General features: G+C 39.4%; 3 protein-coding genes across 5 annotated transcripts in view; 1 reads left to right on the top strand and 2 right to left on the bottom strand.

The window, feature by feature from the left end:
* HAUS2 (HAUS augmin like complex subunit 2) lies at window positions 1-4627 on the bottom strand. Its single transcript, XM_005479992.4, has 6 exons — window positions 4292-4627; window positions 4036-4128; window positions 2319-2388; window positions 1425-1557; window positions 669-777; window positions 1-539 (listed from the first exon to the last, which is right to left on the bottom strand). Exons 1-6 carry the CDS (start codon window positions 4625-4627, stop codon window positions 390-392), a joined length of 891 nt encoding a protein of 296 aa, XP_005480049.2. The 3' UTR covers window positions 1-389.
* LRRC57 (leucine rich repeat containing 57) lies at window positions 4616-15469 on the top strand. Its single transcript, XM_005479993.4, has 6 exons — window positions 4616-4767; window positions 5489-5659; window positions 6801-6936; window positions 7977-8245; window positions 8697-8882; window positions 9455-15469. The coding sequence occupies exons 2-6, from the start codon at window positions 5576-5578 to the stop codon at window positions 9494-9496; spliced, it is 717 nt and encodes a 238-aa protein (XP_005480050.1). The 5' UTR covers window positions 4616-4767; window positions 5489-5575; the 3' UTR covers window positions 9497-15469.
* SNAP23 (synaptosome associated protein 23) overlaps window positions 9716-16074 on the bottom strand; it is a 23992-nt gene continuing 17633 nt past the window's right edge. For all 3 annotated transcript variants that reach the window (XM_014267695.3, XM_005479994.4, XM_074542980.1), the window contains exon 8: window positions 9716-15755. In XM_014267695.3, the coding sequence (XP_014123170.1) occupies window positions 15690-15755 (66 nt within the window). In that variant the 3' untranslated portion in view covers window positions 9716-15689. The remainder of the gene's footprint in view (window positions 15756-16074) is intronic.

The following is a 16074-nucleotide window of genomic DNA, read 5'->3' on the forward strand; positions in this document are numbered from 1 at the left end:
TGACCTTTTGAAATCTAGTGCTTTTATTAAAGTTTTATGGAAACATACAAAATACAAGTGTTTTATCAAGATGCTTACAAAAATGAATTGAGATACTATAGCAAGTGCAAAAAAAACTGAAACAATTTTCCATTGAAGATATAGGCTCCAAGGGACCCCTATCTAACTATTCCAGAAAGGAACTCTTTAACAGGTTTCTCAGTAGCCTATCTTCCTATGAGCATTGCCCTTTTTTTTAGTAAATAGTTGGAGAACTGTTACTTAATAACAGAAATATAACTACCAACAAAGACTCTGTTGGATTAAAAGAGACCTATGTTTCAGTTTTCACAGAAGACTCTAAGAATGTAGTTCTTTGAGTAGTCATCCAAGTTGAGGAAAAGGATTTGTTAGATTAAAGATAAGCCAAAGTCCAAGTCAGCAGTATTGCGTACATTGTTAGAATACACTTCTTTCTGCAGTTCTTCCCATTTCAGTATTTGCTCTGTCAGCTCCCTCAATTCTATCATGAGCACCTCTGTTTTTGACAAAGTGGTGTCCTGAAACAGAAAAGGGGTGGATTTAGTCTCTATACATCCTGTCAGCACATAGAAGTAACCTAAACAACCAAACAGCACTGCATTTTTCATGCTGGAAAAGACAGCTGGCTCAATTCTTTTACTACTCACCATATTGTTCATCATATGTGGTACCTGAGGGATGCTTCTCACAGACTGCAAATGGCTTTCAAGCTTCTCAATGAAAGTCACAGCCTCATTCAACAACTCTACTATAGACCTGTAACCAAAAATGAGCTCAAAAGTTGTGCTAAACAACAAAAATTTATTACTTAAAAGTTCTTTTTCATTGCCCTGCTTTTCTTAATCCCCTTTTACAGCTTTATGCAAGTTCCTAAACATCTAATTAATTTTTCTGCAATCACACTTCTTGTATGACTCTTAGCAACAAGCAGGGCAAGAATTACAGAAGTAAACTCCTTCAGTACCTGGGCTAGATTTTTAGACTGTAAGAAGAAGGACTATGCATGTCTGGGAATTAGTCACGTTTAGTTCCAAGCAAGCAACAGTGGAACAAAGACACCCAGTGCTAAAGTAACAACTCCTGCTTGGGAGAAGCATAACAAACCCAGCATGTAGCACATTTGTTTAAAACAACACATCACAACTTGTTCTGTAGACTTCTAAAGACAAGACCAATAACCTCAGTTATTGAATGATGAATAATGAACCAAATATTCATAAAATATGTATCACTTCCTTTCTATGAATTCACCAATGAGTAAACTACCCACTTTTAGATGAGGTTTTGCTACCATTTTTAATGTCTACCAGTGGAAAATTATTGAAAACATGATTTTTACTGTCTGTTAGTTCAAATTAACTGGGCCTCCAGAAAAAAAGAAAAATTATTTTCTGTGTACCTACTTGTGATAGGTAGCCTCAATAGGCAGGCTTTCTTGACATCTGTGTTTGAGCAACCTCTTTCTGAGATCCCTCTTCTCTTTCAGTATGGCTTCCAGGTGTCTGTTCATATCTTGCAAAATCTCACACTTTTTCCCTATAAAATAAAATTGCAAAGTTGAACCTATTGTCCTGCTAAAACAAGAGAAAGATTTCTCCTGAAGATAGAAAGGAAAATACTGACCTATTGCAGTGGACATTCAAGGGACATTAATCAGAATGGCTTTTCTTGGAGCATGTATATTTTAGTACCAGCATTTGTGACTCAAAGTCACAATACCTACTTTTTAGAGATTGATATAATTGCTTTACGTTATCTATAGCTCTAAGTAAATTCTCTGTGAGATAAAGTCAACTATATCATAGCACTGTGAAGTATCATGACAGATTTCACTGGTCTAGCACAACAGCAGCAAGCTAGAATATTTTTAAGCAAACATAAAATTGTAGTGGACAAAATGTGCAATAACAGAGAAATCAATGCACGTGCTCCCCAATTGCTAAATTAAAAATGTAGCAAGTTTGGGAGGATAGAGATGCAACAGCAATACACTGAGTTTCTGGAAAAGAAGCAGAGTAGCACATGCAGGTCAATGGTAACTGATGGTGCACTGACCCTGGGAAGCTGACCACACCTCCCACATGGGAGTTACACATGGACCTTCTATGAGACAGCAGAGTGCAAGCTCAACTAGTATGGAAACATGCTTTAGGTCTTAATAAAACACCTACCACCTCTAACAAGTTATTCAGAGATGACTGCTGCAATAACTTCTGGAAGTGTCATGTACTCAGATAAAACATTGTTCTGCTGCTAATTTAAGACTCTTGGTTTTCCTATGGTACAACTTCACTTACCTAAGTAAAAATGGTGAGTAATGTCTGCTGTCTCATTCTCCAACTGCAGCATTTCAGTTTTCAGTTTTATCTACAACAGCAATAACATCAAAGGAAAATGCATTTTTAACATACTTATCCAGACACTGTTGACTCTCCTGGGGTGCAGGAGAAAGTGGCAGCATAGGGAGAGCATGTGTGTGAAAGAGGGTGAGCATCAGCACAGGAACATGTTGCCCTGCTCTCTGGAGAATTTCTACTACTAGGTGGGACTTTTTTGGTCAATAAAAAAAAGGCGGTTTAAAAAGACAAACCTAAATAATTTGGAGATTTGTGGTGGAAAAGACAGATCCTGTAACTCATTGCTAAACTGCAGAACTTATGATAGAATGGCTTGGATTGAAAGGGCCCTAAAAATCATCTAGTTTCAAGCCCCTGCCAATGGGTAGGGATATCACCCACCAGACTAAGTTGCTCAGACCCCTCTAACCTGGCCCTGAACACTTTCAGGGATGGGGAATCCACAGCTTCTCTAGGCAACTTGTCCCAGTGTATCACCACCATCACAGTAAAGATTTTTTTTCCTAAAATCTAATCTAATCTAATTTCTTTTATTTTAGTTTAAACCCATTCCTCCCTGTCCTAGCATTTTCTGCTTGTGGAAAAAGTCACTCTCCCGCTTTTCTTAAGCCCCCTTTAAGTACCAGATGGCTGATGAACAATCCCTGCTCTCTGAGTCTGTTTTTGTAGGAGAGGTGTTCCAGCCCTTGCATAATCTTTATGGCTCTCCTCTGGAACTGCTCCAACAGGTTCACTTCTCTCCTGCTCTGAGGATCCCAGACCTGGACACAGCACTTAAGTGGGGTCTCTCAAGGGCAGAAGAGGAGAATCCTCTCCCTGGCCCTGTTGGCCACATTGCTTTTGATGCAGCCTAGTATGTGGTTGGCTTTCTGGGCTGTGAGGGCACATTGCCAGGTCAGATCCTACTTTTCATCCACAAGAAACCCCAACTCCTTTCTGCACAGTGCTGCTCCCAATGAGTTAATCTCCCAGCCTGTACTCATGTCTGGGATTGCCCTGACCCTGGTGCAGGATCCCACATTTAGTCTTGTTGAGCCTCATGAGGTTTTTGGAGCCTATTTCTCAAGCTTGCCCAGTCCCTCTGGATAGCATCCCATCCTTCTGCTGTGCCCAGTGCTCTTCTCCTGCCAATTCCTTAATCACTGAATAGTCTACCCTTCAAACCCATGTCTCTCCTACTTATATATCTTACAAAGCAGTTTCATAGTCTATGTAGTGTCTAAACCAACATAACAAAGTACAAGGCAACAGCCTAAAATCAGCCTCACTTAAAGCAGTATGAAATGTCTGAGGTTACTGCCTGCTAACCAAGAAAATTGCCTACAAAGAGACACATTTTTGAGTAGTGAAGTAAATTACAAATTATCCTTTATTGCTCAGTTTCTTGAAAAAAATTCAGGTAACACCTTAGTCAAAGGTGCAGCCTACTGAATCCTTCTACTTACATCCTAAAATTTTGTTTCATAGTTTTATTTTTTTTATGACAACTCAGTCCACTGGGAAGAAAAAATGCCAACTGTTAAACAGCTGAACTGTTAACAAATCCCTCATAACATGAAACAACATGCCATGTGGCAGTCTGATATTTCATCAGGGCCCTCTATTACCTCCAGGTATTGAAGTGTTGAGTGTACACTGACAATAGTAAAGGCGGTACCTCATTAATTTCAGCTTCCATGTTTACCATTTCTTCCATCTCTGCAAATTTTGCAAAGCATGGCATTCTTCTGCAAGTTAAATCCAAGGTTTCCTTTGAAAGTAAGACAACAGGAAAAATGCAATCAGCAGCACGAACGCACCGGGCAAATGCTCCATAGTGACTTGTAGTAGTTTAAAGCTGTTTCTCTCCCGCGCTCGGCAATACGGCCCAGCTCAGGAGAGCAGCGCTACCCGCGGCGCTGTCCCGGCGGTACCTGGCTCACGGTGCCCGCCGCCACGCACCGCTCCAGCAGCGCGGCCACCGCCGAGCGCTGCGAGGGCCGGGGCGCGCCGGCGCCCTGCTCCTCATCGCTCTCCTCGCTGAGGCACTCCGGCTCCGGCTCCAGCTCGGCATCGCCATTCAGCTCGGAGTCGGAGCTGAGCTCGGAATCGGAGCTGAGTTCGGAATAGGAGCTGAGCTCGGAATCGCAGCTGAGCTCGGGCTCGCCCGCCCCGCAGGGCAGGGGGCGGAGGCTGCGCCTGAGCCTGGCGGCGGCCACGGACGAACGCCTGGCGACCGGCAGGAACATAGGGCGCTTGAAGGCCGCCATGGCGGGCGTGGCAGGAACGGCGCTGACACGCGTCCGGTTCCGGGCGGGCGCTGCGGGAGCGGCGGTTCTGGAAGGGCGGAGCGCGGGGGACGGGCCAGGGCTCCGCCGCCGCGGAGCGTCTGCCAGCGGCGCCCGGACAGGTGCGTTGGGCCTGGCCAGGCCGGGCCCGGCGGCTCCCGGCTCTGCCGGGATCGGGGCCGGAGCAGCCGGGCTGGGTTGGGGCGGGGGGAGCGCGGCCTGCTGCGGGCCAGGGCTGGCCTCGCTGCTTGCCGGGGGTACCGCGACGGCGGGGAGCGCGTCTCCGATCGCCGCTGCTTCCGTGCTGTCCCCCAGGCTTCACTGCCCACCGCCCGGTGCGAACCCGGCACTAATCCCGGGCCTGTGACCGTGCGCCCTGGGATTAAACCCCGCTGGGGTTACGGAGGTGGGCGTCGTGTCTCTGCTGATATGCGCGGCAGAGGAGTTCGCTCTCTGAATAGGGTAAAGGTCTCAAAAAAGCCCAAATAAAACAATAGCTGTGTCGGTGTGTCGGCAGGCCAGCGCTGGTAGATGCCAAAGAAATCACAACCCGTCTCCGTGGAGGATCTCCTTAGGCGCGGGGCCTCGAAAGAGGGAAAATACAGAAATGTGCAGTTTTCTCACTTAGTTTTGACTGTGCTTGTTGCATAGTTTCAGTAATCAAACTGCTGTAAGGAATACACCTTAATCTAGGTAAACCTAGGTAAACCTTTATACTTCCAGGTTTTAGTTATGAGGGAGATGAAAACAAAGCAGTGAAGAAATGGTTCATTGTGTCAGAATGCTTGTAGTGCTGGGGGGGACAGTGCACATAAAATGACTTTTTAATTTGCTTTATCACAGAGACTTTGGATTGCAGTTCTCTAGCACAGAGTAGAACTGGCTGACACCATCACTTGAACTCCGTGTGCTTGACAGAGAACTGTTAGGATGGGAAATAGTGCACTAAAAGCCCACCTGGAGACAGCACAGAAAACTGGTGTATTTCAGCTGACGGGAAAGGGACTTACTGAGGTAATGTACTGGGAGGGGAAACATGGCTGTTTGTGTGTATGATTGACACTTTCAGAGAGAAATTCACACTTGTGGTTGTAATGCACTTGCATACGTGTATTTCCTATAAGCAGTCATGAAAAATATTTCAAGTTTGTTTTTGCTTCTCCCATTTTTGCTTGCCTTGTCTTCTGATTGAGGATTTATCTGTCAGGGCACTTGTATCAGCGTATGCTTTACAGTGCATATATGCTCAAAAAATACTAGCTATAATGTGCTTTTAGAAAATGGCTGTAAACTCGAGGGGGAAAATATGAATTTTATAACTTAGAGAGATACTCCACAATTTGTCACATTTAGGTGCTTATGCTATATTTAGTTATAGTCATATGAATAGTCTGTACAGGCTGTTCATTGGGCTGGCAGCAAGCATCCTGAAAGTTTATTATATTGGAAATTATCTTAACTTAGACACAACTGCAGAAAAAGCCAGAATGTCGTGGAAACCTAAGTCAAGCAACAATTCACAGGATAGCCAAAAATAACTCTATATTACAGTAACTTTCCAAGCCTTTTCTAACATATCTTCTTTCACTGTCCTACCTCCTCACTTCACTTTTTCTCTGTCAAGCCAAAGGAGGATCAAAACCACTGGCTTATTCACCAGGACTCCTTGATGGTGATTGTCAGGTTTTCTTTATTCACCTGAGGGCCAAGACTCAGTACCAAAGTGGTACAGGATGTAAATAAGAGTAAGGGAAATGGTATACATAGTTATTTAAAAAGGAAAGCAGGAGAAAAATTCTCATATCATACTCTGCTAAAATATAGAGTTATTAACTGGCTATAGAGTATTTTAAAGGATAGGCATGTTTAAAGAAACACATAGGAGGATGAAAATGTAATGTTTTAAATTTTACTTATTTGAATGAAAAACTGCTCTTGTAGATGTTAGTGTTTTCTTTTCCCTTTCCCCTCTCCAGATGAAAAAATATTTTAAAAAATATGTGATAAACAAATTTGCTAATCACACTGTGGTGCTTGGACATTGTGATACATATGACAGTATGCAACAGTGAGACAATTAAAATTTTATCTGTATGACTTGAACATTCAAATTTGTATTAACTCTTTAAATACTGTATCTTTTTCCCCCCAATAGTTTCCTGAAGATCTGCAGAAGCTAACAAGCAACTTAAGGACAATAGACTTGTCAAACAACAAAATAGAGCTCTTGCCACCTCTCATTGGAAAATTTTCCTTTTTGAAGAGCCTTGCTCTAAACAACAACAAACTGAGTATGCCTGCTAATGAATATCTCCACTGATTTTTAAAATAATAACTAATTTTCTCTATCCAAAACTAAATTTAATTATTTAACTCTCACAAGATGTAAATGGGGAGTTAAGTCACCTAAACTGAAATCTTTGGAGTTTTTGTACAGGATAAAAAACTCTCCATCATAAATTCTACAAAACTAGAATATTGCTGCTTAGTGTATTATCAATTTTACAATGACACATGAGTACTTAAACCCATAGAGGTTTTGTGCTGTGACTTAATCTGACTTGAGGATTTAACAGTGCCAGATGGTTTAGTACTTGCCTAGAGAACAGGTAATGAAGATGACATGTAGACAGTGTTGCTGGCCATTCAGCTGTTGTTACTGTTTCTGTTAAACAAACATCCATCATTATGGAAAAACCCCAATGAGGAAACTAGGGGTTTTATGCATTAATTATGTATTATCTGGCTTTTTGAAAGAACAAAGATAATTTACAAACCTGATTGACTCTATAGTGCAGCTCAGGAGTGTTAGAGGTTATGCACATGTGTAGGTGCAAAGAGAGAAGAATGGATGCCAGCAGACCTTACCTGGTGGTGTTTGTGTGCTGGTATGACACAGTATGAATAATCTCCTAACTTACTAACTATAAGTTGAGTACTACCTTTAAAGGGCAAAGGTGTAAATTTTGTGGTATTTCAAGTGTCATAGAATGCATTGGCAGAAGTAAGGACTAACATAAGTTAGTTAAGACTGTAACTGACAGGCTAAAATATTCAGAACTGAAGTGATTTCACACTGTGATTTGAAGGTCTGCCTTGTCTGCAGATTATTTTTGATACATTTATGGATGATGGTTAAAAAAGCACATGTTGTCTGTGGGCTTAAGTTTCTGTGCAGGGATCTGTGCCTTCACTGGAAATTGGGGAGGAATTCAGTAGTGAGAAATTGCTTAATATAGCACTGTTCTCCCTGCAGAAGCTCATTTGAATTAAATGGGTATGAATGTTTACTGCTCTTGAGGTCATACGTTTTTCTGTCATTTTTCTCTAGCTGCTTTACCTGAGGAGCTGTGTAAACTGAAAAAACTGGAAACACTACACTTGAATGGCAATCACTTGAGGCAGCTACCTGCTGCATTTGGACAACTTTCAGCTCTCAAAACCCTGAGCCTTTCTGGAAACCAGCTTCGGACTGTGCCCACACAACTCTCTGGTCTTCGCCATTTGGATGTGGTAGATCTTTCAAAAAACCAGATCCAAAATGTCCCCGACACTGTGGGAGAACTGCAGGCTATCGAACTCAATTTAAATCAGAATCAGGTCTGGTAACTGAGATGTTGTGGGAATGTAGATTTAGGACTTAGTACAGCCATGGAACATAAGATGAGACCATCAAAACTTTACAGTTAAAAGATATCTCCTGGACACAACTCAAATGAGGAATCATAACTAGATTTTCTGTACCAATACATCAACTGCCTGATTTGATGAACAAAAAAATCCTGAATTTAGTCATGCAGAAAAATATTTGAACAGTTCTTGAGTAGGAATGTGATAAAGATATGTGTAGGTTGCTTGTCATCATGGAATAAAAAAAGTTATTTTGATTTTTGATAATTTGTTACTTATGCATTGCTTTTAAGTACTTGCTGTTAATGTACCTTATATTTACAATATGGTAGTTGTTCTGTGTAAGTGGGAGACAGATCACTTACTAATTATTGATCACTACCATTTTAATCCCATTTGTCTTTTCTTTTTATTTCACAAGATTTCCCAGATCTCGATGCAGATCTCCCACTGTCCACGCCTCAAAGTCTTGCGTTTAGAAGAAAATTGTCTAGAACTCAACATGCTGCCTCAAAGTATCCTCAGTGATTCCCAGATCTCACTGCTTGCAGTAGAAGGCAACCTTTTTGAAATCAAGAAACTCAGAGAACTGGAAGGTTATGACAAGGTTTGTGTTTTGTTTTGTTTTGTTTTGGGGTATTTTGTCTTCTTTTAAGAAACTTCTGGTGAAGTCCTTACTCAGAATACTAAGCATTTATGCTGGTAAATAAAAGCACCAAATAGTCCGTTGGTGGTGTCACTGCTACTGGATCCATAACTAACCTCTGAAAACGTCTCCAGGAGTTCTTCACAGGTAATTTCCTTGTAGGATTCAGGGTCAGTGTTCTTTCATCAGCATCTTTTGAAGGGTAGCTAATAATGACAAGCATGTCTTCACTTAGATGTGACAAAAAATAAAGGATGCTTTGAATTATACAGCATTCGTTAAGTATTTAATATTAGTTCATCCTTAACACTGGAGATCTGACCATTAATCTGAATTGCAGCAAATGCCAGAAATGTTTTGGGGGTGTCTTTGTTTGAAATTAAAGCTCTAATAGCTATGCCTGGCATTTAAAAATGTGCTTTATTGCAGACTGTTTTTGAGTCTGAGAGCAGAAGCTCAGCTGCTTTTAGAAGTTATGAATCATCTATTAATTTCTGAAAAAAATCATAGATTTTTTTTTTTTTTGTCTGTAGTACATGGAACGGTTTACTGCTACAAAGAAGAAGTTTGCGTGATCACTATTCTGATCCTTATACTACTAATAAGAAGACTTAGACTAGAAGCATCTGCTTCACTGACTTGAACCAAGACCTATGAAGGAAATGATCAGAGTACTCCTTTTCTAGTAATCTGAAACAGCCTGTTAAGACCACATTGAATAAACTTGAACTGGAGAATATAGGTATTGAACTGATGAACCTGCCCAGGGGCCAGTTTTGATTTTTGTGCCACAATAGCTTTTAACACAGTACATGTTTTCCTTTGTCAGGGCTTGTTCTTTCACAGAGAAAGGGAACAAGCATTTCAAAGTTGCCAGTTCCCTTTTGTCAGGAAGCTGGCTGTTGATTTGTAAGAGGATTATTTCTTCTAGAAACATTTTTCCATGATAGCACATGGAAGCTCTACCACCAAAGCACTGTATGTCTTGCAGTAAGCACTGTTCTGCAGAGAACTTTTACAAATAAGGTTTTAGTTTATAACTTGTTTGTTTTTTTAATGAAGCACAAATAGTTGTGGTTAAGTTAAATGTTTCATTAACAGCTTCCAGTAAACAAATTGTGGTTTGAGCATCCTTAATTTATATTTTACTATACAGGCTTTCTTTTCCCATAAGCAAGAATTGCACTACAGTCCACTTTTGCTTGAGCTGTATAAAATAAAAATTAGGTTCATCTTCAGTGTATTCAGTAAATATGTATATTGCTAGAAAATATATCCTTGCACTGACTCCTTGTGTACAGAGCAATGCTGAAGGTTTTAGTCGTCAGCCCACTGCTGCTGCCTTATTACCAAAAGCACCTAGGAAGAGCTAAAAATGTATGCAATTATGTAACTTATACTGAAAAGGAAAATGTACTTGTATATTTTAGTAAATTATTTTCAAAAAATCAGTCCAAATTTTTTTGCTGTAACTGTTGTCATTTTATTTGGTAGTACTAAGATGTCACTGAAAGCCCTCACTTAGCTACTTGAGTCTGTCAGTTATTGGTAACAGCTACATTTCAACATTACACCCATAATTATGATTAGCAATAAGTGTTTCTTGTGTGAGATGCACAGAGAAGCATTTATTTCCCTGACCCTGTTGCCATTTTATTTCAGTTCTTACATAGCAATATGTAGTGTAGAAGAAGAGTGTTTTAGGGGACATCAGCTCCTTATTCAAAGGATGGATGTTATTGATCATTTAACAGGGAACCAGCTGTACTAAGATTCCCCATTCCAGCTATTCCATAGTAAAAAAACCTACTAGCTTCTTGACAGAAGCAGCTGACAGCTGACCATGCTTATGAGACTACTTTGTTTTGGGAGGCATAACCAGGGAAGTGCTTTAAGAACACTTATGTCTTACCATGATGCAAGGTCCTGTATAGTTAGAAATCTATTCAACTTCATACTAATAGATTCCACAGATTAGGACATGAAAATTGAATAGTGAATAAAGCCTTCACACATGTTCTAAATTTTAGCTCCTTCTGCTTGATACCTAAATCCCATTTAGCTTTTTTCTTTCTAGAGTTTTGCTGAGACATCAACAGAACAAATTAGCAGTTAGCAGATTCCCCCTTTGCATTCACCAAAGAAGTGGTCTACCATCAGTATGTACAAACTTGGCATTTTGGTTTAACAATTTTTTAACTGAAAGCATCTGTGCTCAGAGATGCTGCTTCTCTCATTTAACATGTGTTTATCAGGGGTCTTCTTTTCTATTCAGCAACAATGTGCAAGAAGAGATGCTAGAACAGAACCATTGAAAATTATGGAGTTAGAATTGCTATTAAAAAAATCTTACAATTGTGGGAAGAATTTCACTAAATCATTATTTCTTTTTTGTGATCACTAGTACATTTAGAAACCTTTCAATTGCTCATTGTTAGTCTCCTTTGCTGCCTTGGAGTTATGACAGGTATCAAGCTTTTTTAGAGCAAAATGGAGAAAGCGCCACATAAAATACTGATTGGAACCAAGTTAGTCCTAATTAACTAAACTTGTTCCAGAACAGAAGAAGACATATTTCTGTTGCAAGGAAAAATTAACTGACTGATGCCTTGCCTGTTTTAACTCACAGCAATGTACTGTGACTAAGTCACATAGTAGAATGCTGTTTTAGGCATTTCAGCACTCTAACCTATTAGTATTTTTATAATGGGACTTTGTGTTTTCTCTTCTCATCACCCCCACCCTGCAACAAACGAAGCTATAAACCAATTTTATTTCTGCGCACAATTTTGCTTGCAGCTTTTTAATTTTGGAATTACTGAGGTAGAACATTACCCTAGTTAACAATATAAACAATTTGTGTATTTTGTTTCAGACCTACATGCCTTGCTCTCTCATTTTCTACTGCAGTAAGATACACATTTCATCCATCTATTCCACCAGCATTTAGACACTGCATTGCTTCGAACGCAGCAAAGATGAATTAGCAACTGCAGGTCATTGTATGGGGTGAACAGCAAGTTGTTTCACCATACAGCATTCACAGAGGTGAGTTCTGCAAGTAGCTGCACAAGCAGCATGTCCTGCAGGTCATAATACAATTACTGGTCTGCTAAAAAGCTGTCTTTCATCAAGGAGTAGACTAGCTTGAATTTACCAATTATTGTCGTTAAAGTGTGGAAATGGAATGAAATCTTGAAATCAGAGGACAGAGCTGAACAAACACTCCAGAAAGGCAATATGGTCAATTGAAACTGAAATCGAAAAATCCAGAAAATTTTAAATGGAGTGACTACAACCAATTGTACCAAGATGAAATTGGGTATAGGGAAATAGACCAAAAGTAGTGAAAATTATTCCCTTTGAAATCCCTAAAATCAGGAATGAAAGGGATACAAAGACACAGAAGAGAAACAGAAGAATTGAAATTGCAGGGGAAAAAAACCAACCTGACACCCATGGGACATGTGCTGCCTCCTCATAATAGTTATGTAAGCAGGCTGTCCCTACTTTCTTTTTCTGGTTACTGGTAGATATTAGATAGTATATTAGAAGTAACTCTTTCAAGCTGTTTCCAGGTATGCTAGTCTGTCTTGCAGGTCAGGAACTGTTGCAAGTCACAAAAGTCTCTACTTCCCCCATAGCTCCTCCCTGTTAAGAATGTTTTGGGAATCTGAAGCTGTGGTACTAGAGAAAATACAATTTAAATTGCCTCACAAATAAAATTGCTTTTGCAGTAGGCTAAATCTCTTCATTTAATCTACTGGACTAGTTATTTACTATGTATCTGTTAGCAATACTTAACTAGAAAATTTTAAATTATTTTACTTTGTTCCTTTATCATCTTCAAGTATACTCCCATGTATGTCACAGCCTTTCAAAGAAGAGATGGACACAGTTCATAGTCTGCATTTAGGAGATGATTATGCAGGAATCAAAACCAGAGTGTTAAAGACCACAATATTCCTCTCCTCCCAACCACACCTATTCTTTTTTTAACACCGGGATTTCTTGAAATAAAAATAGATGAGAACTTCCTAGTTGCATAATAGCAACTAGTTATGCCAAGTTTTTCAAGGACAGGAAACTAAACAAAGACATTTCTAGAGAAAATAGTTTTAAAACACATTCAGTTATAAAAGTATGTATTTTTTGTGCACAATATATAGTGTAACAATCAAAAGCAGAAACTGTAAACCTTCATTCTTAATAGCATTTAGACATACAAAGACGTGCAAGTGTTGATTTCATACCATAGATATGTAAATTAAGCATCTACTCTATAGACAACAGTAAGACATCCAAGAAGCAAACTGTTTTTGACTAATATAAAGGCACCAACTCCCTTACAGATTTGGCTCTTGCTGCATCAGAAAATAGCATTGATACTCAGATAATACTCAAGAGTCTCAGAAATTATTTTGTGTGGTATTCACTACAATATTACAGTTTTGATATACCAATCACAGCATTTTATCAGCCAGCATGCTCATTTATTGGTAGAGATTAGGCTAGTCAAGGACAAGAACAATGGCAAGGGAGAAAAACATTCTGATGTTTGGAATGTCCAAATGCTAAAGAGCAGGCTTGCACTGTGTAAGCAGAATAAGGTAACCACTTCAGTCTTCTGTTGCAGGAGACAATCATAATTAAATAACATATACTTTTGTTTTCACAACTAGCAGCAAATATTCATTAAGTTAATCTGAAGTTTTTAAGAAGGAAAAAAAGACATACAAAGTCTCTATGCAGGTGGCTGTTCGAAGTTTATTATGTAATGTTCTTAAAAGTACTTCTTTGCTACTTGCATTTTTAAGCACATTATCTTAATTTACTGAGTGGGTAGCTAGTGAGATTTTGAAATTCAGTAGCATTCCAACAATTACTGGAAGCTAGAGAGGAGCCAACCCACACTACTCAAGTATCTATTCCTCTAAAAATGACTTCACCTTATTCACATAAGGCAAACGACCACTGGCCTATTTTTGCATGCAGCTGCCCCATCCTTTGGTCAGTTGTTTAGGGTTTTTTTGTTTCGTTGGGTTTTTGTTTGGTGGGGGGTTGTGGGTTTTGTGCGTGTGGTTGTTGGTTTTGGTTCTTTTTTCTTTATCAAGTTGTACTGGGACCCAACTGAAAATATACTGGTAACACTGACTGTTATTTCTACTATTTAAAAAGAAAATAGAACACTTAAACACTGTCCTGCATTTTGGTGGATTAGTGTCATCTCTGACTCTGGGATTCAATATTAGTAGCCACAGGGCATTTGTGGACTGTCCTTCAAAAAAGCACCCCATAATGCTATTAAGTTTTAATTATTTGTCCGATCAATTTGGTTTGAAGATTTTTGCCATCCAACACTGAGTATCACAGGTTAGTCCAAAACATCATTTTCAACTTTAAAACAGGCATAATATACTGCTGGGTGGAGTTAAAATAACCTAAGTCACTTAGAATTTAATTATTATTAAGATTTCAAGAAAATCTTTTTATATTACAGTAAAACCAGACTATTTTTCTTCACAGGAGAGTGGTTTACCTCACCTGTAAGAACATTTTATTTGCAAGCAACTTGGACATATAATATTTCCAACTGCCAGTCCCAATGTCTTCAATAATAAACCAGTCAGGAATCTATTTAGAACTAGTTTATTTAGAACTAGCATACAGTTCATAAATAGCTATTGCTTCCTCCAGGCTTGTGACAAAGAAGTTTCACAATAAGCTTCTCTGGTTTTGGTAGGGTTTAGAAGCACCCCCAAAGTCACTGCTGAGAGCAAACTCTGCACCAGATCTCAATCATTAATTTGCACTGGAGAAAGGCATAAACTGAACTCCAGTGAAAAGTGGCCAAAAGAGAGTAAGATATGGGAATGCAAGCAAGCTGCATGCTTTTCTACTCCGTTTCTTCCAGTTCAGATGCCTCATTCAAACACTTCAAAGTTAGCTTTTAGATGAGAGGTGTAAAATTTTCCATCAAATAAATACCTTAGGGAGATAGTTTTATTTTCTTCTACTTGTGTGCATGGGGCTTAGATCAGATATGTATATACACACAACAATATTATCAGAACAGTGCAGCATGATTAGTCATGGCCTCCAAACTGATGTCAATTTACAGTAAAGAAATGGAAACCTGTATATCCCTCTGGCTACCATTACCTTAAAGTTCATGTGGTTAGGAAGTGTTTTAAAGCCCTCAACCCACAAGTTGTAAGTAATGGGCCTCTTCAATTCTGTGATCCACAAATTCAACTCCAAACCAATCATGTGGTTTGGGTTGTAAAACTATGGTTAGATGCTAGAGATACAAATCAGACAACATTCACCTAGTCCCTATTTTAGTGAAGACACTCAACTTATGAGGTATTTCAAACAGTGCAAAGTGCCCTCTCCAACTTTCCACAGCTGTGAATTCAGGTTACCCTGCTTGTTCAACTTAAATAAAGGACTGAATTTCTAGTGCAGGGAAAAAAAAAAAAAGAAACTGGGAAGAGAAATCAAACATGCAAGAAGATTCTCAAAGCCCTAACACTTTTAGCCCTGAGCAGTTTAAAGAAAGTGAAGGCAGATGAGTAGAAGGAAGTTGGCTGCTTTCTTGGAGTCAAGACCATGTTTACATGAAGCAATAAAAGATAACTAATCCCTACAGAAGGGGTACTGCTTCATTTGTCCCAGCCTCTCTTATTTCAGAATAGAAGTTTCACAGATCCATGAATATGGTGGCTTGCAGCTGGAGAGACTGTCATTGAACAATGACAACAGGCTTTAATTTTCAATTAGTTTCTTGGCTCTGATGTTTGCTTGCTCAATGCGTTCCCTGTTTGTATCGGCCTGAAAGAGAGAAATTCATAGGTCATTTGCAGACTCAATGCAAAACAATTTAAAAATTCAAACTGACATGAACTTCTGAATTGCAAGGTATCATCATTGTGGTAGAGAGAAGAGGAGCAACTTCTGTATGCTGGAAGTAATTTTTTTTCCCCTGGAGAGCATATGGTGTCAATTTTGGTAGAAACAACAAAGAGAAAAAGGTTTTACTCTTTAGCTGACTTTCAAAACACATCAGCTTTCCTCAGCTGGTAAGGAAGCATGTTAACAAAACAAGGGAATAAAAATTCTCTCCCAGTGTTTAGACATCTTATGAACCTCT

The sequence above is a fragment of the Zonotrichia albicollis genome, chromosome 6 (genome assembly GCF_047830755.1).
Source record: "Zonotrichia albicollis isolate bZonAlb1 chromosome 6, bZonAlb1.hap1, whole genome shotgun sequence".
NCBI lineage: Eukaryota > Metazoa > Chordata > Aves > Passeriformes > Passerellidae > Zonotrichia > Zonotrichia albicollis.